Source organism: Corvus cornix, chromosome 12 (genome assembly GCF_000738735.6).
Source record: "Corvus cornix cornix isolate S_Up_H32 chromosome 12, ASM73873v5, whole genome shotgun sequence".
NCBI classification, from domain to species: domain Eukaryota; kingdom Metazoa; phylum Chordata; class Aves; order Passeriformes; family Corvidae; genus Corvus; species Corvus cornix.
Window position 1 is genome coordinate 5,348,059 of NC_046342.1, and position 23,385 is coordinate 5,371,443.

At 38.5% G+C, this 23,385-nt stretch overlaps 1 protein-coding gene across 3 annotated transcripts; it reads right to left on the reverse strand.

The window, feature by feature from the left end:
- Positions 1 to 2,999: 2,999 nt before the first annotated feature.
- LOC104683226 (inter-alpha-trypsin inhibitor heavy chain H3-like) lies at positions 3,000 to 23,305 on the reverse strand. Of its 3 annotated transcripts, none has more exons than XM_010389953.4 (22): positions 23,209 to 23,305; positions 19,046 to 19,069; positions 17,731 to 17,897; positions 16,632 to 16,736; positions 16,045 to 16,207; positions 15,230 to 15,340; positions 14,637 to 14,762; positions 14,095 to 14,211; positions 13,158 to 13,326; positions 12,713 to 12,838; positions 12,285 to 12,466; positions 11,103 to 11,288; positions 10,652 to 10,791; positions 10,103 to 10,257; positions 8,314 to 8,319; positions 7,532 to 7,555; positions 6,618 to 6,668; positions 6,147 to 6,260; positions 5,371 to 5,575; positions 4,154 to 4,326; positions 3,560 to 3,671; positions 3,000 to 3,459 (listed from the first exon to the last, which is right to left on the reverse strand). In XM_010389953.4, the coding sequence occupies exons 1-22, from the start codon at positions 23,296 to 23,298 to the stop codon at positions 3,330 to 3,332; spliced, it is 2,676 nt and encodes an 891-aa protein (XP_010388255.3). In that variant the 5' UTR covers positions 23,299 to 23,305; the 3' UTR covers positions 3,000 to 3,329. The 3 variants fall into 3 exon arrangements, with proteins under 3 accessions (XP_010388255.3, XP_019136016.3, XP_019136017.3); XM_019280471.3 differs by having other exon boundaries at positions 7,532 to 7,558; XM_019280472.3 differs by lacking the exon at positions 17,731 to 17,897 and having other exon boundaries at positions 7,532 to 7,558.
- Positions 23,306 to 23,385: the final 80 nt, after the last annotated feature.

A 23,385-nucleotide genomic window follows, 5' to 3' on the forward strand; every position in this document is an offset into this window, starting at 1 on the left:
AAAGTCTCTGAGGCTCCCTTTTGAAAACATCTGCAGAACAGCCATTGACTGGTTGCAAAACCTCTGGTTGCAAAAGACAGCATTTCAACCCCAAAAGTTAGCAGCTTTTTTTGGCACCATTTCATACATTTTGCAAACATTGGAAGATGTTTTACAAATAATTAACAGCTCAAACCCAACCTGCTGTGCTCGGAGGTAACACTGCAGACTAAACACAGAGGCTTCTGCCCAAGGAATCCAAGCTGTAGTTTCAGTCTTCCGCTTTTTGTCAGTTTTAATTCCAAAAGATTTTGTTTTACAATTTCAGTTCCTTTGTATCTTTGAACCCATAAATATGCCAGGATTGTAGGCAGTTTAACAGAAATTGCTTTCTATCCTGCCAATAATATATAACTGGAAAAACCTTATTATTTTAAAGCAATGTACTCAAAGAGAAACAGTTTCTTGCCAAAGTCAACAAGCTAAAACAAACTGTGTAATTAGAAGCCTGTTTTTTAAAAGAAATGTGCAGACATGATGCCAAGATATGTTTGTGTGAACTGCTGGTACTTTCAAGGTGCTGATTTTGCTGGATAAATTACATTACAAACAATGTAAAATTTGGAAACTGGAAGCACCAGATTGCTCACTTCACTGCATCAAAAACAGGCTTCCCAATCTGATTGTTTCCATTATAGATGAACTCAGGATTTGAATCACAAGCTGTTGATCTTGGGTTATATCAGCAGACTTACTGCAGATTAAACATTCCCTGCTTTCAGTTATAGGGTGTCTATGTGTCCCCTCCTGCCCTGCTGCCAGCTGCGGGGATAGAAGCAGTGCTGGTCAGGGAGCAGTGGCTCATGGCTGGGGCAGCTTTCACCTGGGACCCTCTGCTTTAAGTGAGGGTCAGGCAGGTACAGCCATGCTTGAGAGCTGCGCTCAAACTGCAGTGCCTGAGGTTCCCCAAGAAGCTGCTGCCCTGCTAAAGCAGTTCTCCCTTGCTGCAAAGAAACTCTGCACCAGGGAATTTATTAAGGCACAATAGAAACTCTTCACATTGTTCAAAGATTTTATCTGACTTTGAATAGATAAGTTGTGCTGACAGAGATTTCTGTGCTTTCTGCAGCAGCCCAAAGTCGCTGGCGTGCCTGGCTACCGCAGCTCCAAAATCTACACAGTGCTGCTTCCCCTCTGCACGTGTGCTTTCCATTCTGTAAGCAGGAGCCATGCCACTCTTCTTCACTTGAATTGTGTCTTAATTTGTTGTTTAGTGACTCCCCTCCGGTGCTTTCCACGCTACAAAGTGAGTTCTGGTGGGTTTCTGATTTCCTCTGTTCCTTTCCCTTGCTCCCAAGCTGAAGGCAGATGCAGTAATGAATATTTGGCATTCTGTAATTTCTAATTCCAATGCAAAATAGTGTCAGTGTATATGTAACAGGTCTACACATATCTCACAGGATATATCCCCACACTTCTCTTTTAACCAGCACTGTAGCCATCAGCAGGAGGAGTAAATGTTTTATCTACCTGTGAGCACCTGTCTGCTGTTTTTCTCTGCCCTCCCTGTTACCTTTAGCTATATTTGCTATTATCTCCTACCTTGCAGGAATCTTGGAGCACTTATTGAACACGAGCCATGTAAAAGCAGACCAGAGCCCCTGAGAGCAACTCGTGGCTCCCAATTCAGTCACAGACAAGACTTCTGCCAGCTCCAGAGATTTGCCTCATCCCCATAAATCAAACAGGAAAGTTCTGTCTGGCCCAGGATTGCCTTGCTCCCAAACTCTGCCAGCCAGCATAGGTCAAGGTCCACTGCTCTGCTTTATTGTGTCAATGGAGCAAGTGAGGACAGGACCAGCCCTGATGGGCAGTGCCACAGCTCCTGTTTTAGGATCCAAAATGGATCATTGCTTTATTTCATTCTATTCCATCTAATTAATTCTCTTACAATAAAAATCTAGAACCATGTAAATTTAACCTTATTCGTTTCAATGTTCTGGTCTTCTCTCACTCCTTCCTGTGGCTTTCCCTGCCTCCTCCATTTTTCAGTCACTTATTACCTTCTGTAGAAATTACTGTTTTCATTCACCAATTCTGTCTGGATTTAGCAGGCAAAGATCTGCAGCCACTGTGACACCCTCTCCCCTCACCTATTTTTTTTCTTCTACAAAACTGTTGCTTTCAGTAAAGGATTTTGCTCCTCAAAATGGCCTGTATCTCCCATAAATTTAAAGTAAGTATTTTTTTCCTCAATTTTTTTCCTCTTTGATTATTCTGATGCATTTTTCTTCACCTCTATCCTTGTCCTTTTAATTTAACCCATCACATCTTATACCATCTGTTTCTCCCACTACGTTCCCCTTTTCTCTGTGTGTGCATTCTAGTTTTCCACAAAATTACTTCCCTTGTCCTACTACTGTTGAGGAAATTTCTACTTTGCCATTTGAGACCATAACTGCCTTTTTGTGGCTGATTTGATTAAAAAAAGTCTTGAAGTAAATAAGAAATATGGGGAGGATAGAACACGTTTTTGTTGGTTGGGTTTTTTGCTTTAGAAGTAATTTCTTTTACTGCAATTTCTTGCAGTAAAAAATGAATATATAAATAAATGGGGCACTTGCCCTGGATGTGCTCATAAATTCTTTTATGGGAACAGAAGGAAGGGTCTTACTCAAGAAAGAAACAGTCCAAAAGAGCTATCATTACTTAAATGTGAGTGCTGCTTGCAACTGTGGTATTTCATTAATTTATCAAGATTCAGACATTCAAAAGTTAGGCTCAAATTAAAATGCTAAAATACAGAAGTCCCGGATGCCAACAGTCACCTCCTGTGCTGGCAGCAGCCCTCAGCACTGCACAGTCAAGAGGTCAGGTGGTTCCAAGTACCACGGGATTATCCCAAAATCTGGGCTGAGCTGTCAGATGTCCCCTTGTGCTCAATTTCAAAACACATGTGGCACCCTGGGCTTTGTGAAACTGGAATGAGAACATTGAAATGTCAGAATAACAGAACCAGGCACTGAGTACTGATGCTTTTATTTAATCAATCCTGACACTCAATTATTAATTAAAAATTGGGTAGGGGGTTTCTGTTATGTTTTACAAAGTAACATTTTAAGTCAGAATTTTAAACCTAATGAGGACATTTCAGAGGATGAGGGATCTTGCACTTCAGATTGAATCAAATACACAGTAAAACTCTCCATGAGAATCCATCATCCCTCAAGGACCGTTGTCCTTGCTAAATACGGTATGCTTATATGCTTTGAATAGTTTTTATATGTTGAAAATACTGTTCTTTCAGACAAATATTGCCTGCCTGTGAATTTGGAGGAAGTTGTAGATGCTTAAAAGAGACTGGAAACAATATAATCTGTGTGAACACCATCTATCAGCCCAGCTCCATTGTCATGCACAAACCAGCAAGGAATATCAACCCCGTGTTTAGGATCTCTTCTGTAGTCCTTCTGCCAGCCCCTGCAAGGGAAAACACAGCCATGGGAGTACTGAGGTAGGAACTGCACCTGGACAAGGCAATCTTGCCTAAGTCTTTGCTAAGGACTTCATAATTTTGTACCTTGTTACTATCAGTTCATTGTTTTTAACAATCATTGTGGCATCTGGTTTCTTGGGATCAGACCCAGGATGAATTTCAAGTATGGTGAAATCAATGGGCTGGAAAAACTGTCCTAGAATGAGAAGCCAAAATTATCATTTCAGGCATTAAAACAGAAGCAAATCAAGCAGAAATCCCAGGATTTCTACATTCCTGTGCTGGTTTCCATGTGCCTTCGGGGTTTTGATTGGATAAGCAAACAACAAGTTACAGGTATGGCTGAACATATGCCTATGTATTATTGGTATTATTTTCTCTTTATAACCCAGAATTGTGTCCACATCATCTGGGTGTAAATTCCAGCTTCTGAGTGCACAGAACAATTACAGCCTTTTCTAGATATCCTTCAAGGTATCCTCACTTGGTGTCTTGTCTAGTCCATTGTATTTATTACATGTTTTCCAAGTCCTCAGCTTTTTAAAAATCAAACAATGCATGTGTTGATCTCTGAAATTTCTGTGTGTGATTATCCTCAGCACAAGTACAATATTCTGTCTATAAATTATGTAGCCTCATAAGGAAAGACCAGCAGAGAAACACTAAACAAAGTCATACCTAATAATCCATGGGTCTGTTCAGACAGTTTATCACTTTTCAATGTATAGAGTCCTAGGAAATCTTGGTGGAGAGGATGTTTCTTCCACACTTGGTGCAAAACAACAACAAATGAGACGCCACTGCCCATTGAGAGCACCAGATTTTTTTTTCTGTTAATTATCAAAGTTAAACTGAGGAAAAAAGAAAAACATGACTTAGAGTGTTGTGTTAACCAGAGTTAACAACAACAGGAAGAAATGGGAGAAGACAAAACATGTCCAAGAAACAAATGTGGCTTTATAAACTGCTCGGTGTTTTTTAAAAGAGAGGGTTTCCTGCCTAGTTTGGTCCATGGAGTCTCTCTGTGTGTCACAGACAGTCACAGAATCATATTAAATGACACTGGAAAAGGCTATGGGGCCTTTCAACTTTTCAGTAAGATGTTTTTTGCAAAACCTGTTCTTTAACAGTATAACTAGTCACAGATAGGTTTGTGATATGTAGATACAGCACCTCGTGCTCAGTGATACAAATTCTATTGATTAAACCATCACTTCCTTGCCTGGATGCTACATGACAATTTTTCCTTTAGTTTTTCAGAGAAGTCAATTCCCAAACTGCCTGTTTTAGTATAAAAAAAGCATGTGTATGAATGACAGTTTGCTCTTTCTGCTGCACTGCCAGGCCTTGAGAAAGCAGGAATTTTATTCTACACAGTGAAATGTAAAGGAGGAAGAGACAATGTTGCCTGTTCCTTTTATAAACCTTCTGCACGGGTATAAATGATTCTGTAATAGATCCCATGAGAAATATACCTGCTGACAAGAAAAAAATATCAATTCTGTAACTGCCACAAATTCCATTTTTTAAATGGAGATTTTTTTAATGGGACATTATTATGCCTTTGAAAGATTACACACTATGTCTGAAGTTACTCCTTAAGTATTTGCAAGACACTGCTACATTAAGCACAATACCAAATCTAATTTTACCTTAGTCACAGTAGTAGAAAATCAGGGGGAAATCTTCATTTACTTATTCCAAGCAGAGGAATTCGTGAATAATTCAGCAGTTACACAACAAAGTAGAGAGCAGAATCCAGCAGGGCTTGAATCAATTTCTTTTGTAGATTCACACAACAAATCTTAGAAGTATATTATTGATCAACATTTTAAAATATTTTCAGAAGACTAGAAAGTAATACAAGAACCTGATACCCTTTCTGTAAGTCTTACCCTGCTTGTTTCAAGGTGACTGAGTCCAGCCAGGTGAAAGCTGTTTTTTCATCACCATTCTGAATTGTGATTGTCTCAGGAGTTACTGTCAGTTTGAAATCCAGGTGCTTATTTGCTATGCCAAGTTTTCCAAAATATGAGTTTTGGATCTTTGCATCACTATTTGCTCTCTTATCACCAATAAGTTCTCCATTGACTGTGATGCCTAATACAGAAATGAAACAAGTATTGTTTTATAGACAGGACCTGATCAACCAATGTCAAGGAGTGTCTTGAAAATTTAAGAACAACAACTTAAGAAATATTAGTTGAAAAATATACAAGAATTACTTGTGCATGTTTGTACCAAAGTAAAATGGAGTTCTGGGGGTTGTTCTGTGAATTTCCACAAAGCCAACCATCATTTTGTTGAGAAAAGTTGCATTTCTCCCAGAGCACGGAGTGTGTGTGATGGGCACAGAGAGTCTGGGTGACATCAGCCTCTCTTTACCAGATATTCCACGAATTGGCAGCCTAAGGATTATTTTATTGCTTCTACTACAACTCACTGAGAAAAATTACTACTCTCAACCCTCACAGTGGTTTTCAAACTAAGTTTAAACGTTCATTTTGCTCCAAGAAGTGAAAACAGTCATGGTAATGATACCCTCTCATAGCTACAGGACCTCCTGCTAACTTTGCTGGGAAAAAAAGCTTATGCATTATAAAGAGAGAAATAGCCTTTAAACATATTTTGTTAGAAGTATTCTGTATTTTAAAAAAAGTTAAAGACTCACCTGTAACTGGGTCATTTATTAAATTTAGGATCATACCAGGGTTTTCATTGATATTGAAACAAATGGCATCTTTTTTTTGTGGCACTGATATAATGAAGTGTGGATCTCCATCAACTGTAAAGGCAAATCGCTGGTGTCTGTATAGTGATACACAGGGTCAGAGCTCCACAAGAGTATTTAATATTGCTTAATATTATAACTAAATATAAATTACTTAATAGGAAACAGGCAGTTATCAACATAAAAACCTACTGATGGGAAGGTGGACTGAGAAAATGACCACATATAATTTCAATTACTTGATCTTTAATAGACATTGAGGGATGCTTAAAGCAAATCAAAATACTTGCCCCTTAAAAATGAAAAATGGCTGCTTTTATGGAATTATTGAAAATATTCATAAGAACTGTGTAATTTAGCCTTAAAAACCCTCTTCTGTTCTCCTAGACAAACACTACTCAAACTACTCACCACTAGTATACCATGTGGGTTGTGGTGCATGTGTGTGATATAGTGGTGAAGCTGCAAAAGGAAAGAAAGTTGTTAGAAAAACACACACCAAAATGGAAAATTGCATGGTCTGTATAAGATGTCAAGGAGTTAATATGCTAGGTAAATCACTAATTGCATCCTAGTTTTTAAAGCATGTAGTCTATGGAATGACAGTGTGTGTGCTGCTTTTGAATCAAAAAAAGCTTCAGGATAGAGACAGATTTCACTTGTAGTCTAAATTGCTCTGAGGGTTTCCATATAGCCCAAGCAATCTATCTGTAGGACACAAATATTTCAGACTTGAGGATTAAGCTTGCAACAAAGAAATGCAGCATCATCCATTGAAAACTTCTGACTTTTTAACTTTTTTTCTCCCTGCCCCCCCCAGAATGAATTTAAGTCTTTTCAGTGAAGACTTGAAAAAATTAGACAGAGACAGAGAGAGAGACTGTTACTAATCTCCAGAGCAAAAACATAAATCTAACTCTCCCATTTCCAGGATTGCCCAGCCAGCAATTTGGTGAATCAGTTACTGTCTCTTGAATAAAACAGATGCTTTTTGTACCAGTGACTGAACATGTTAATTTAGCCAGAGATGCTGACATCATAGTCCCGTGCTTTATATAATTCCAAAGGAAATGCAAAGTGAAGTCCATCCCCTGTTCTTGGGAAACAGCTTTCAGGAAAAAATGGTGGTTTGATGAGCAGGCATTTACTCCTTATAAACTATGTAGCTGAAACTTTGTCACCTCTTTAAGTGTGTTTTCAGCAGTGAGCAGAATTTGGTAGTATTTATTGAAGTGCAGTTCTACTGCCAGAAAAGGTGTCTCTGCATCTGGTAATTTCAGTTGACAGATCCTGCTCCATTCAGAAACTAAAATTAAATTACTTACCCACCAAAGGACCTGTGAACATCCCTACTTGAATGAAACAAAATGTTATTTTAGAGGCTACAAAGAACAAAACCCAATCTCACCCACTTCCTTCCTTCCTCCAAAACCAACCCAAAAAATCTTGTATTTATGTATAAATTTCTAAATATTAAAAAGTAAAAATTTAGTCAAAACAGTTTATTTAATAGTGCTACACAGCAGCAGTCTTGAAGGGGCTAAAAGCACACCCTGCTTTACAGCAAAAATGTTACTTCTCCAAGAGCATGGGGTTTGTTCTGTATGAGACTGGGAAAACTTGCTCATCCCTGATCCCTCTGTGCCACCTTGTTTGAAACTGTACTTCTGGCAGGTAAGAATTGCCCACCTGCTTCCACATTGTTCTAGTCTTCTGCTCTTTCTACATCTGAAATTCCATCAGGGTGTCCGAAGACAGGGCTTCGTGCTTTAGAAGTGGCAATCATGGCATGAATGAAGACATCTCTGTATGAGATTGCTACACACAGGTACCTGCAAGTCCCCAGTGCCAGCCCTGGAGAGCAACTTACTTGTACTGGGCCTGAATTCCATGGTGGTGGGATGGTGCAATCATCAGAGACAGGAACTGAACTGAAAGCACTATTTACAAACTTATCCATCTGAGAAGTTGTATATCTATTTATAACACGATCTTGATTAATTCCTTAAGAACTTTATGAAAATCTTGCATCCTAGATCAAATAAGTAATGTCGAAAATCCATCTCTATTAAAAATACTGAGTAAATTTAATAAGAAATGTACATACCTTCAGCTGTTACCACGGGCAGGTGAGAAGTAAAAGGAAGAAAAATAGAAATTTACAGTTTCAGTTATACAATTAAACAGGAAGGATTCTTATTAAAACATTGTAAAAAACCCCCAAAACTGTTTGACAATTCAACCAGCTATCTCCAGTATTTTTCAATGCTATTTCTTCCCAATGATACAACCCAGTATTTGTAGATCAAACAGAAATGTACTCAAAGTAAAAAGCTGTTATGTGGAGCAGCAGAACCACAATTTATTATGTATGGGACAAGAGCTCTATTTGGAATTGTTTTATTGTTGTGCCATACCTATACTGAAAAATGTTCATTATTGGTTTTACTATTTTGTGGTTTTCCAGGCATTTGGGTGATTCTATTAATACTGACTGGATGATGCAGTAAATTGATTCATGAATTGAGAATTCAGGGTGAGTAAAATTATTTTCTTTTCTTATACAGGAGCAATGCTTTGAGTATTTTCTCCTATTACTGCTCTATATTATCTATATACAGAGAGGATTTCCTTGAAAAGAGGTTCAGAAAAGAGCCTTCGTACTACAAGTACCTAGAAAGGGAAAGCAAAGAACTGAAGATGACTGAGTAGATGCCACTTCTGTCAGATGTTTGGGGGTTTCCATCTTAGGGAGGCCAGCTGCAAACTTTAAAGTCATTATGCTGTGTAGTGACTTGAATGTTAAATTAATCATGAAGCAGTTTTATGCCAGCATTCCATTATGAGAGTTATGAAAAATAATGCAAAAATTTATCAGCAGAATGCCTGAAGAATTATTCAGAGTTGAAGGGCACTTAACAATTCACTGGTTTCAGGACTTACTGCAGCTGAAAAAAATCTCACTGATCTCCAGTATCTGTTATTCTAAAATGCCTTAAGTTCCTATGCCACAATCAGGAGATTAGAAAGTTTTTCATCCAGAAGGCAGCAGAGAGCCCACACAGAGCCTGCAAGGAACTTTTAGGGGCTCTAAGCAAAACTTTGGGGAAAAAATAAAGGATGTTGATAGAAGAGACTGGAAAGCCTCTGTCAGACCTGTAGGATGAGGGTGGCTCAAACAATACATGGAGATGAAGTTAGGGTGGCTTGGGGGCACACTGAGCAGAGAGCATTGCCCTGCTTGGCCAAAGGGGAAGAGTATTTGTTACGCAGGGTTTAAACAGAGAGGCTGAACTGCAGGAAAGGACAATGTTTCACTGAAGAAGGAGTTCATAATTAGCCTAAATATCAGAGGAGTTGAAAACAAATTGTGTGCTTTCAATATATTTGCTTCTCTTTCTGCAATATGTATTACTATTGTAATATATTTTACATATGTAATCTCAAACTTTTTACAACCTGATTCATCCTGCCTGAGGAAGAGCTCATGCAAATTTTCCCTTTTCATATGGAAAGAGGTTACTACATCTACCCCCTAGGCTCAAGTATGTAGAAAAATAAAGGAGAAAGTGATGCGAGGTCATCTGAATATAGCTGGATTACTAGATTAGAAATGCTTCTTGGTTTTCAGGGTCTTGTTTTTATATTTAGTTTAAAATACATTTATTTTAAATTTATAGTACTTTGCCCATATGATTTAATAATGAAGGATGGTTTGATGAAATGAGCTTTACAACGAGAAGTAATTTTGCATTAACCACACATGTGCCAGGCTTGGAAAGTAAATTTTTCAGATCCATATTTAAAACTGTACCCACATGAAAGCCTTTCTTTAGGGGAACATCAAAGGAACTCTTGGCTTCTCAAATACAGTACAATTGTGAAGATGTCTATACCTTCAGTGGGTTTATCAGCAATCCCTTCTTCATTATCATTTTCTTCTGGTTTTGTTACCACCATGGATGTCAGTGGTGTTACAAACTTGTACTTTAGTGAGAGAGCCAGGGCTTGAGCTGTAAGGTTTTCCTTTTCTTCTCCTGTAGCTGTAATGCTGAATACAGGAAGAGACTCCCAGCATCAGTGATTGCTGAATTACTCACCAAATTTCAGATCAAATATTTTATTTTAAAGTGAAGTCATGTCTCTGCAGGTAATTTATCAGTATCTTTGTTACAGTCTAGGAGCACTTCTGATTCTAGTGGCTATCCAAATGAAAGGCAAAACTGTGCTTTATACTTGGAATAATTTTAAATTGTTTCATTTGCAACCTGAAACAGGAATACTGAGGCTAGGGAGGAGAATAGGTTGGTGGATTTCCCTCGCTGATTTTTGTTTTCCCATTGGCAGCTCAGTGGGATGTGAATGCCAGCTTCATGTCTTGGAAGCTGCAGGAGTCAGAGGGTGTAAGGGGTTCAGAGCTAAGGTGTTATTCCAGATATAATTACCGTTTTTCCAAGAGTTGTTCAATGGTAAGATAAGCCCAGAGCCTTTCAATGTACTCTCCAAATATGTATTGTTGTTCTTGGAAAGCCTGAGCTGTTTGCTCCGCACCTTGCTGTGTAGTGTATGACAGGGCGTTGTCAGCCTGTTGGGAGTAAGAGTATTCTCTGTATCATAAGTAGCCAGGGACTGTCAGAACTTCCCAAAAATTAAGACCTTCAAACCTGAAAATCTTATGAAATTGAAAACCAGTCTGGTTCTACACACTTGCCCAGGAAATTGCAAGTGTTGTATGAGGAATTTTGTCCCATTGTTTCTGGAAAGTTTACAGGCGTACACTACAGAACATAACCTGGTTCCCACATTCACATGGCATTTTTGTCCATCAGAATGGAGGTAAAAGATACATGCAGAGATTTTGTGTATCTTACATAAGTCAAAGAAATCCATACTTACACCTTCACCTCTTACATCTACAGACAAATGGTTTTGGTTGCTGTCTACAAAGCGCCCAGCCACCACAATCTCAGACCCATCATAGAAATGCTTAAAGCTGTTAGTAGTTAGGTCTGATATTTCATTTTCTGGGTAGTTTAACTCCACATCTATGAGCATGGGATTTGACACCTCATCATAAAACCCCTGTAGGATTAAAAAAAAAAAAAAAAGAAACCTTTAACCATCATTGTTTCTTTAATTCGTGGGTAGATCTGTAACCAGAAACATCCTGCTATTTCAGCAATCAAAACTAAAAGTGTAATTTATAAGAAATATATAGAAATTTGGTTAAATCTCAGAGTGCAAGGCCTAGAAATCTACAAATAATGGAAATGAGAAAGGACATACAAACTCTTCAATCTTGCTAAGAGAGAGGAAAAATATTTGAGAATAACATTCTGTGGATGATGAATTCTATCAATATAAATCAAGAGGGATCCCAAGCTTCCTGTTACTTGATAGAGATAATTTTCTAGATCTCTTCTCTGCAGAGACTGACATGACAACATAATCAAAGAAGACTGGGTATTTGATTTTAGCAGAGCTTGCAAAGAAATCCAATATCTATTCCTTTGGTGAATTCTTTGAATGGCTGCCATTGGAACGTGAGAAGTAAAAAAAGTCAACCCTGTATGGTCTATACCTGTTTCCATGTCTTATACAACTCTAAAATGCCTCAGGAGTGTGGTAAGATACACCTGCTTGCAGTAAGTTTCTAAAGAAAGAATATCTAGAGCTTTATGATCTGTTACCCCTCTTGTCCGTTGACTTGACATTAACCACATGATCTGTGAGGTGCAGGAGATACAATGATTGCAGCAATACCACCAGAGTGTCCTTCAGAACTGTGACTTGTGTCACCCTATGCCAAGTTTTGAACTCCCTGCCATAGCCCCCAGTATCTCCCTTTTACTGTCCTTGCACTTCCTGCTTATATAAGGGAAGGGGAAAATTACATGCCAGTAAAGGTCCCTTCCAACTCAAACTATTCTATGATTTTAATACTCTGATCACAGCAGACTCTGGAGTATCCCAGTATCAGATTACACACAGGGATTTTGATTATTTGAAAATAAGAATGTATGTATAGTTATCTGACCTAATGTATCTCTGATCTCATGTAAGTGGTAATTACTACACCTGAAGCTGCAAAGCTGCATCAGAGTCAGGATAAATCCGACGGGCCAATCCTTTATTCTCCAGTGCCATCCTCTCCAAGAAGCCATAGTCGACACCACTGCCAAAACCAAGATTGTATAAGGTGTATTTGCCATCAATGGCCTTCTTTACTGCTTTCTCAATCTCCTGAGTATTTGATACACCTGCATCAAACCAGGAAATGTTTGAGTTGTTTTCAAAAATAGATTAAATTAACACGAAATCAAATATGACTTGTCATGTTCATATTTCTTAGGAGACATTACTGAAAACTTGATTTAGTACTATGATGCTAGTATAGTAGCATTTAAATCACGAAAATATCCAGAAGTCAAAGATGAAGGCCAATTTTAACTAGCATTTTTTGTTAGTTAATGAACTCTCTATTATTCCATCCAACACAAACTTACCTACGTTTGGATGGCCATCTGTTAACATGATAATTATAGAAGCGCTTCTCCTGGGCACAAGGTTTTCTTCGTGAGCAGCATTCAGAATATCAATCCCTCTCATCAAACCACCATGTAAATTTGTCACTATGAGGTAGACATAGAAATTTGGGTTCAGCAAAGGCTGTCAAAATAAAGGTCCATTTTTCACTGGGGTGTGAAGAGATTTCATTACAGTAAGAAAATGAAGGATTTGGATTTACAAGCAGGGGGATGTCTAGATAGAAAAGTACCTGGACTCTGGAAACATAAAGAGAAATAGATGTCGTGTTCTGAGTACAATTGAACTTGAGGAGTGCCTCATCAGCAATCTGAAACCCCAACAAACTGTAGCATTGTGTTCACAGAATCAATCAATAAATTAACTCACACAATGACCTATTGGCAAGGCCAGTCAAGTACTTACTGCCTTGAACAGAAATGCGCTGAACAAACTTCCTTGCCTCATCCAAATTCTCAGGAGTGGCCTTGATTGATGTTTCTTTCCAGGTAGATATTTCACTATCAAATAATATGAAATTGAAGAAGTCATCTTCTTTAATGTCATCTAGAATTTTTAGCAGTGCCTCTTTTGTCTATAAGACAAAGACATTTAAATATATGATTCAACGTTTAACAGAATAGATGCTTACAGATTTTACATTATTAATCTCTCAGCATTGGGCTATTTTTTACTCCTACACAGTATATATAGTATATATGCAAAAATTCTGAGCTTGTTCTGTTCCTTCCAGTCCCTGTGTCTATTACAGAGTAACTCTAGGGAAGTCAGTCAGCTGCAATAACATCTGGTAAATCTTTGTAGCTGAGATGAAAATCAGGTTTCCCATCACGGTTGGTTGCTTACACTGAGATAAGCTGGGATGGCAAATGGGTAGCAACAGGTTAGTGGAGAAGCTCATAAACAAGCATGCCTGGATATTTTTATACAGCACCAAAACCTGAAAATTCTGAGCATTAGCTCACTCGTAACTCTGAAAAGAGCTGCTGCATCCCAGATACAGAATGAACAGACAAAATGCACATAATCTGTACGTACAGCTTTGTTTGGAACTGTCAAGTACACATGACAACACTCTCTGGAAATGCTGAAATTTAGAGTTTTGAACTAATGACATTTCTAAGTAAATATGGCCTAAATGTACAGATTTTTATTCTGCAGTAACACTGCAGACTAATACATATGGTACTGGGCATTAGAGAGGTCACACCATCAAGCCACTTGGTACAGTTTAAGCAGCACATGTGCACTGTAAGGTGTCGTGTCCCTTCCAGCACCATCCCCCTCCCAGCACTTTGTTCCAGCTCTTTCACTGGAACTCTATCCTAATGTAATAACTCACCTGTTCAATTTCTCTTCCATACATTGAGCCACTAGTATCCAATACAAAAATAATATTCTTGGACAACTTTGGAAGATTTGTTGGTGCAAAGAAGTGTACAAAGTAGCCATTGACAATCTGGAAAAGAAAACATTAAAAAAACCCCACACCACCACGAAAAACTTTGGTATATTACAAAGGTAAAACAGATAAAGGAGGTATTACCCTCATTTAATGTCTAGCCTCTGAGTGGTCTAAAAGGTTTTAATGGCCCTGACCAGTCTCACCTCTGTCCATGGGCCCAGGAGTGTCATTTAAGTGCAAGACTGGACCTTTAGTCCCTGCCTGAGCTACAGTGTCAGAACATCTGTCTCCAGCTGTATCACAGCCATACCTCTTCCTATCCATGGACTCCACTGGTTTGGATCCCACCCTGAAGACTGACTTCCTGCTCACACTCAGCTCCCTGTCCCTTAGGAAACAGCTGGCCCTCACTGCTCCCTAACTTTTACTGTGTGAGTTAAACTGTTCAACAGTTCAGAATTTCAAGTTGTTAGATTTACCTGCAAATTATCTGGAGTTGTTCTCTTCACATCATATTTTACAGTAAAATCCCCATCCAAGACAGACTGTGAGCAATTTGCACAGGTTCGCTGCTGATCAAGGGTTGGCTTGAAAGAGATATGACCCTGAAAAGAAAAGCCTTCCTTAGATCTCAACCTTAATAGATGAAAATCTTCTAAAGAACACATCTGCATTTTTTTAAAGCTGATAAATTTATATTCACAGACATAAGAATAATCTGTTTTATCGGGTTGGCTACTAGTTTTTATGTATCCATATGTATTTAGAAATTTATTGGTGGTAATTGATACATGAAGGCTGCTACCTAGGGCTTTTTCCATATGCTTACTTCCCCATCTGCCTGGGGTCAGCTCTTCACTCTGAATGACAGCTTTGATAAGGCTGTTGTATGTTTTAGGAATTCTACCATCCCCAGACAAGGGAAAACTCCTTGTTACTGATTCAGTTCTTCTGTAAGAGATATAGTCTTACTATATCCAGGTTTTCACTCGCTGCCATTGCTAGCAAGGACATTATTATTTCAGAATTATAACCATAATAACTAAATCATGGAATGCAGTAGTAAATGTACCTTTTTTCCTGAAAAAGTTTTTTTAATGGTATTTTGCAGCTCATTGGTGATGAATGTTCCTTCCGCTTCCAGCTCAGTGATACCCTGGGGCTCAAAGATATCTACTTCAATCTGAAATATTAATTGAAAATTTATTGTCATTGATTAAACCACAATACATCAACTCAGCCATTTACAGGAGGATCAGCAACTACAGACAGGAAAGAGGGATTTTCATAAAAGCAAAAGATATTTACTTTTGTGATTCATAATGTCAGTCCAAACCTACACTTGTGTGGACACATCTTCAGCCAAACAGGCCTTTTCATACACAGAAGTTAAAAGTAAAGCTAGAAATACATAAACTTTAAGAGAAATATAACTTGTTGGAAAGCTAGATACTGGTATTCTATCAAGGCAGATAGGAGTGATCAAAGACCAGTTTTAGCACACAAAAGCTGCAGTATTCCAGAATGTGATATATGCATCACTATGATTGAAAGATGATGTTGGTTCATGGTGGTGTGAGAAAGCTGGAGTTTATGCTATAAAGGCATATACAATTACTCCAAGGCATTGTAATAGCTTTTTCAGGTTTTCATACAAGATCTCTTTTGGAATGCTCAGTAGATGAGCAAATTTGTCAGGTTTACAAGTAAAAACCTGCGTTAAAGCATGCTGGTGAGGACTCCCCATGGGACTCTTGAGAAATATTATCATGGCCTTTAGCTCACCTGTGAACCAATAGGAATGAACATGGTACTCCACTTTCAACAGATACACAGAATTCCATCATCTCTTAAATTACAGTCAAATTTGATCAGTTTGCCATTTACCTCAAAATCTTTGACAAGCTGCTTTGGTTTTACTTTGATGAACATTTCATATTTTCCAAACTGTCGCTTCAGCAGTTCCTCGTATGTGAGTTCAAAAGTGACTTTACTGGCTGCTTTAATGTTGACTGAGACAGTGAATTTTTCTGTTTTTCTTCCTGAAGCTCTGTATTTAAGTGGGTAGGAAAAAAAATCTTTATCCTCTTTCACAGTATTTAATGTTGGTGGCATATGATTTTCAAAAAAAGTAAAACAAAGATGAGAATTTTGATCTATTGCTAAAAGTCATCAATCAATACTCAAAATCATACTCAATCTGTAGAATTTATTCAAATTTCCCAGTGAGCTTAATCTCAGGAACAGGTCACACAAAGTCAGTGAAAGTTGCAGCAACAGCCTTTCCATAGTTGCAGACAGTGCCTGTGTAGTCAGAGGCTGTACACCGTATTTATGACCTGTGCTACAGCAACTGTAACTTAATGATTGTTCTTTGGTCCCATATGTCAGCAATGTGCCAGAACACAGCATTTCCAGTCTCACAGTCTGCTATGGCATGGTGGTGTGGAAGCCACACAAGACATGATCCTTACTTGACAAGACCAGCAGTCTGTCCTCTTGAAACAGCCTTCTCATATTGCTTTTTTGCAGCTTCTTTCTCCTTTATAGTTCCAGGATAGGTGACACCATCAATTGTCCTGCAGATGAAAAAGTCTTAGTTTAGCTGAATGCTACTACAGGAATTCTCCCTTTATTGATTGGTTTGCTAATAACCACTTTCACAGACCTGCTATTGCCAAGATTTGAGCCCTTTCACTGAAGCCAGGCTCCTCAGAGAATTTAGCTGGAATGAAGAGCTCTGTGCTCAGTATCATAAAAGAATCTAAACCAATTTTTACTTTGAATTAGATCAAACCTGGGCTATAGCAACACGATTTACACCTGCCATATTCCTACACTTCAGCAGCTTCACCACCTCATCTATTGGCAAACCAACTCTCTGGATGTGACTCATCTCAGATATTATCTACAGAGGAGCATTTCATCCTTGAACTCCTTAGATGACTAAGCAGCCATTTCTCCTCACCTCATTCTAGAACAGAAGTTCTAACGTGCATTATGAGTGGTCGTGGCCTAAAGCTACTGCTTCTCTTCACTGGGAATAAAGCAGGCACAGTGTGATTAGCAGAGATGGATTAACTGAATCAAACCTCATCACGGTGGAGGACTGCATATGATTGCAACTACAGGTACAAATGTAAAGGAATAATTCTACTTCCTGCCTTTCATTCAAATATGATATTTAAATGAAAAGATAAATTAAGCTATACTGCCATCAGGGAAATTAAGTAGTGGAAATTCCCTGGTTTGATAACACCAGAGTAAGTAAGTGGTATTTCTGAAAAGGTGGATGAATCTGCAGGAAAGGTCCCCCATTCCCTAAGGTTCCCTTCTATTCATGATGATGAATAGAAACAATTGAAAATTAGTCATCTTTTCTGTAGATGTACCAATGTTTGCCTTTCTCCACATATCTTGCATGTTAAGTTAATAGTACCAGAAAATTACCCAGGAGGCATTTAGAAATGTACTCAAATGGCAAAGTAAAAATGAACATTTGGGTTCAGTTTCTCCCAGTTGAATTAGCACAGATTTTCAGTCTTCTTTAACAATACTGTAAAGATTACACACATGCTGAAGTTGGTAATGAAGGCTGTCTTAGGGAGTTCAACATCAAAGAAGACTTCTTTGGACACATTTCCACGATTGACAGCTCGACTGGTGATGACATTGTGGGCAAATCGGGAAGTTACTTTACTATCAATTTTCATGCTATAGATTTCTATCCCATTGACAATCTGTAGATTGAGAAATGCAAAAGACAAAAAGAACACTAGCTGTTACACTGATGTATGTGTTAATCAGTCATGATCATATTTTTAAAAAGAATCAACAGCAGGACACTGATCACTCCAAAGCAAAAAAAGAAAAAAGAAAAAAAAGAAAGACCTAATATAAGAACTGGAGCACAGCTGTGGTTCATTGGATATCTATTTCACTGACATGATAGTGCTATTCCACAAGTTATACCTATAGACTCTTCAAAAAAATACCACCACCACAGCAAAAATATTGCCATTATAAGAACAGGTTTTTTTCTCTACTTGAGAGAGTGACTTTTTATGGTTATTCAAAGAGCACAAGTGTTTACTGCTGCCTCACTGTATTTGTGACTGTAGTTATCAGAGGCGTGGATGACTCCTAGAGCAGGGATGTAAGTAATCCTCTTGTTTAAAAATAGACCAAATGCCTCCAAATTCTATTTTATGTTATTCTCAACTTCCTCCCAACAACTGGAGATCAGTATTTTTTAAACAAGGAGATGGGCAAGGCAATACTTATTTTTGTTGAATGCTCAGGTATAAGGTTGCTGGAGACTAAGTGATAGCATGGGTAACAACAGATGTGACCCATTAGGAACTGCACAACAAGGTCTGCTTCTTGCAGCAAAACCAGCACTGGAAAGAACCTTGGAGTTTTTATGATGGGCCTGGTCTTTGGCTGATTGATTAAGAAGGTCCCCAAACAATCAAAACATTTAAGCATTGCTGAAGGGCAATCCAGGTCAAGTGGAATCAGCCTCAGAGATGAGGTCTCCTGCCTTCCTTAGCAGTAACTGCAACATAAAAGTAAAAACAAAACCAACATAGAATGCATGTCTGTTAGAGATACAGAACAAGTTAGGTATTTATTCAAATACAACAAGATTAAAAATCATTTGTTCATTCTCTTTCCTTGCCCAGGAGCTTCCACCAGAGCTTGGAAAGGAACTGTCTAATTAGTCCTACTGCCTAAAACAGCAGCTCTGGGCTGTTTCCCCTGTCACACACACTCAGAAATATCCATTTGCTCAGACTGGACTCACAGAAACATTTTGTAAACACAGTAACAATATTCTTGTCCCTATAAAATCTTGGTAGCCTGGACAGAACCAAGACTTACTCACCAAGTCATTATCAGCATTTCGCTTCTGTAAAGAGAAAAAAAGAGAGAAAATCATGACTTAGGTTGGAAAGCTGCATTTAGAAATAAATCTCTTAGCACCTCTGTAGTTGTCACAAGTCAAAAGAATTTGTCCAGGAGAAGGAAGGCTTGAGAAAGATCTTCATTAATAAACTGAAGTAAATTTGAGGGAAGAACAAGCAAGGCATCTGAGGCAGGTTGTAGTTATTTTGCTCATGGCATTCCCAGCTTTGGTGAACCTTTTGGTTTTCATTTGATGTTAGGGTACCTTAAATACTGTGAATTTGAAAGGTAAATTAAACTTCGAATGTTGCTCATTTTGTATTTTGCTCATGTGACACAAAAAGTGTCTTCTTCCAGCTGAAAATAAACATGGATCTTTGAAATGTGAGGGAGAATGAGAGGAAAAGAGGCTCAACTACTCACTGCCATTCATAATTAAATGTCATTGAGACTAAAGAACACACTGAAATCTGCTTAATAGGTCTTCCTTGAGTATAGGTTGGCTATATGGTGACCTCAAGTAAAACCAAAATATCTTGTCCTCATAGTGACATCCTTTTCTTGGGAATTCCTGTATCTGTGTCCTGTAGTACGTATTTTTAAACTTATTCTCCTTTGGAATTAAAAAAACCAGGTTTTATCAAAGCATAAAAACCCAGTTTGCACATTTTTTTCCCAGTCACACACATCCAAACTATCAGGCAGATGCACCCTTACATTTTTTCAGACTCTAATTTTTTCCTATTTCAGCCCAGCAGCCTCTTACCCTAACATGACTAGGTCGGAAGGTAATTCAGCAGGATTACAGAGAGGAGAGGCTGTCACTACAAAGAGCTGCATGGAGGAAAGGGGGGGAAATAAGTAGTTAAAATGGTTTTTTTCCATATTTGCTCCCAGAGTAGGTGCATATATCAGAAGCTGTACAACAATATCACGTACTCTGTTCTGAAAGAGAGGACAGGCATTAAACAAACTTCCTGAGTACTGTTAAAATAACAGCTTGTGTAACTCAATTCCCATCAGCTCAGCTGCAAACACCTTATCTCGTTTGGCTTCAAGAGCCTCAGGGGTCACATTTTGTGGAATCCTGTTTACCCACTCCACCAAATACAGGGGTAAGGACACAATAAATCAGATACACATCTCAAGTACATTTAAGGCTTTCAGTACCTTTCACAGTTAGGAGTTTTACAAGTTGGAAACACAAACACAGAAGGTTATTTTTTGTTTATTTTGGGGTTCTTCTCAAGACACTATTAAATCTGTGGTAATGCAAGGTTTGAGGAAGGAGGCTTCTCTGCTGCTGTAAGAGTCTGGCAAAAAAAAATCTGTGTACGTTTCTTTAGATTCATCTTTCAAACTGTTATTGCCATCCAGATGATTTCTGTGTGTCCATCTCTCCTGTTTCACAAGCATATGTGGATTCCTTTAATGCCTGTATAGAGTGTGCACCAACTCAAATCCAACTTGTCCAATACTGGAATTATCTTTTCTGTATCCATACTGTCATTACAGCTGGTAATTTCCCCTTACAAATCACAAACTGAGGTATGGGAAATGAAAAGATGGAAGTCCATGAAATGTCTGTTTGTTTGGTACAAACTTTTCTGTACAGTGGAATTACCAGGCAGTTGATACAAAATACAAACAAACAAACACCCTAAACCTATAAAAATGTGTATATCTACAAATTCTGCAATTCTGACTACTGCTTCCAAATTGAAAGATACTGTACCCCATTTAAGTTTTACAGAATTGCTGTTGTGCACATTCTTTATCAGAATTATGGGTTCAACAGTAGTTTTGCAGGAGTTCTATTTTGATTCTGTAAATATTTTGAGGGGTGCTCTGCAATTTCCATTGAAACTACAGAAAAATCTCTCTGTGAAAGGCATTACTCACTTTGTACTTGGGCTGATCTTCAATCATACTCAATCCAACTGGACATCACCCAGCTACCTGCTCTAGCTGACCCTGGTTTGCACAGGGGGGGGGATTACGTGACTCTTAAGTCTGTGATTTTGTTCTGGAGTTTTTCTTTTTTAATGATTCACTTGGGTGTAACTTGAGCCATCATTAACATCAAGGTAATTTTAAACTATGTGAATAGAAAGCAACAGTGTGCCAATCAAAATGATTATGCAATTCTAGACCAAAATGAGAATTAACATCCTCTACCCTGGATAATTGTTACTTGATAAAATGTTTCTGTATTATTTTGACATACTTGCCAGGTGCACCAATTGTTATAATTTATTTTTTTTTTAGTTGTGTAACAGCAACAAACTCTTCTTTTGTTTGATACTGTTTTGCTGTGGCAACAGAAAAGAATAGAGGTGCAAAAAATCTATGGAAATTAGAGAGGAAAAGAGAAATTTGAACTCTCAAGAAAACAGGGAGGGAAAAGAGGACTGCATTACTGTATTTGCTGAAAGAAGCCCTGATTGTACAACTTGGGAAACTAAACCACAGCATGACTTAAAGACTCAGCAAAGACTGTACTGTTAACTTGAAGTTACCTCTGGGAATTCCCAACACTGAACAAGGTATTTACATATATCCCTAAGTGCTACATAGGAAAAACAAGGCATGAAAATTATCTCTGAATCTACAGCAACATTGAAGATTTCACACCCCAAGTGATGCTAATTGGGTGCCACGGAAAAGAGCCCATAATGCAGCTCAGATGTGCAAAGCAAACCTCCCTGTGAGCTATGCAGGAGCCTCACTGCTGCCAAAATGAGAGGACCATAAAGGCAAGGCTGTGCCATTGCTACCTGTGTTTTGCATGCTCTGGAGTTCTACAGGGCGTTTTTAATCTAGAAGAAACCTTCCCAGCCTCAGTAGCTGCGTGCATAGGAACAAGGTGTGCCGGCACACACAGGGAATTATGATGCGGATTTTTGTTCCATTTTCAGCAGAATTGGGTCTGCCAACTGTGTCTGCCTGGCTGTGGCTCTACAAGCAGCTTTGACAGCTTGAAGGTCATCAGCCAGCCAGAATTCCAGCCACGCTTCACCACTCTCCACTGGATACTGCTTGCTCAAAGGGGCCAAGACACGGGTGGGCATCGAGACCTTCATCCTACAGAGCAACCTCCTCCATTTCAATCAAATACATTTGCATAAAGTACAGAACCAAACGGGGAGAATCAACTGACTTTTCCACAGTGCTCTGCATGTATGGATGGAACATTGCACAGAGCTTTGGCAGTTTTCCATTTAGAAAAGCTTTAGCGTTGCAAGACGTACGGAGAACAACAGGCACTATGGTAGGAGGAAAAAGCTCCATTATATCTGGGCTACATAATGGTTAAATAATAAGAATCCCTGGCATTTCCAGTTTGCAGCATTAAATCTCAAGTTGACTTTTAAAAGTTAGACATGTTACTATCCTGATTTTCAAAGAAAAATTCTTGGCAAAGATCATAACCTAATCAACAGCAATCAACTGTAAATTGCTTTGTCCTGTTCTACCCAGTAACTCAAAATGCTCCCTAAAGAGACTTGCTCTCTGTAACTTTTCAGAGTGCATAACCACTTAGAGAGAGGAAAATAATATATCGAGGCGAGGAGTAGTGGCCAGCAATTTAACCAAAGAAAATTAGGCAAAACATCAGGCAGCATTGCCTTACTCAGAGATCCAGTCAAAACCAGAATGGCCCCTTTGAGAGATGTATCTTATGTTGTGCTAACATGCAAATCTTTTGAGAAAAATCCTACCATGACAATTGGATAGTAGGCATTTATCTTGATGCCATGTTACATCTCTGTTTTCTGCTTCTTAGAGCCATCTTTTCGCTGGCATTGCTAAACAGGTGCCAAAGTCAGTTCCCTGGCAGCACTGATTGCTTTACACATTTAAATACTTTACTAAAACATGCCACCATTATGTGGTGATGACAGGGAATACAAAGGAAAGGGATGTTTCTAAAAAGAGAGAGAGAAGAACTTCAGAGCTGATTGAAAACTGAGGCTGATTAGAGGTCCCAGTCTGAGTTTCAGCTTTGATCCTGTGTCCAGTGGTACCAGAGAACACAAAGCTCCTGCTACCAGCATTGTACGAACTCTCTGATAAATGCTGATAAACTGCAAGAAATTAATCTCTGAGGAGTGGGAGCCCCATACATGGTTGATTACTTACCTTGATGTTTCTGACATGTGTTAGCAAAAAGTCTGAGGATGCAAAGGCGGGAATCAATACTAAAATACAAAGCAATAGATTGTTTTCCATTTTGGAAAACAAGTGAGGGTCCAATTGGAATGATATGCATAAATATCTAAAGCTTTGTTTACCAAATGTTAATAAATAACCCAATGA

Bases quoted from the DNA above. Each gene is read 5' to 3' on its own strand.
- LOC104683226 (XM_019280471.3), bottom strand. From the start codon at position 23,298: ATGGAAAACAATCTATTGCTTTGTATTTTAGTATTGATTCCCGCCTTT. The intron at 12,839-13,157 runs GTAAGTACTTGA...TCTACCTCATAG, and splicing joins GCGCATTTCTGTTCAAGGCA to TGACAAATTTACATGGTGGT. The intron at 12,467-12,712 runs GTAAGTTTGTGT...GGTTTGATGCAG, and splicing joins AGATGGCCATCCAAACGTAG to GTGTATCAAATACTCAGGAG.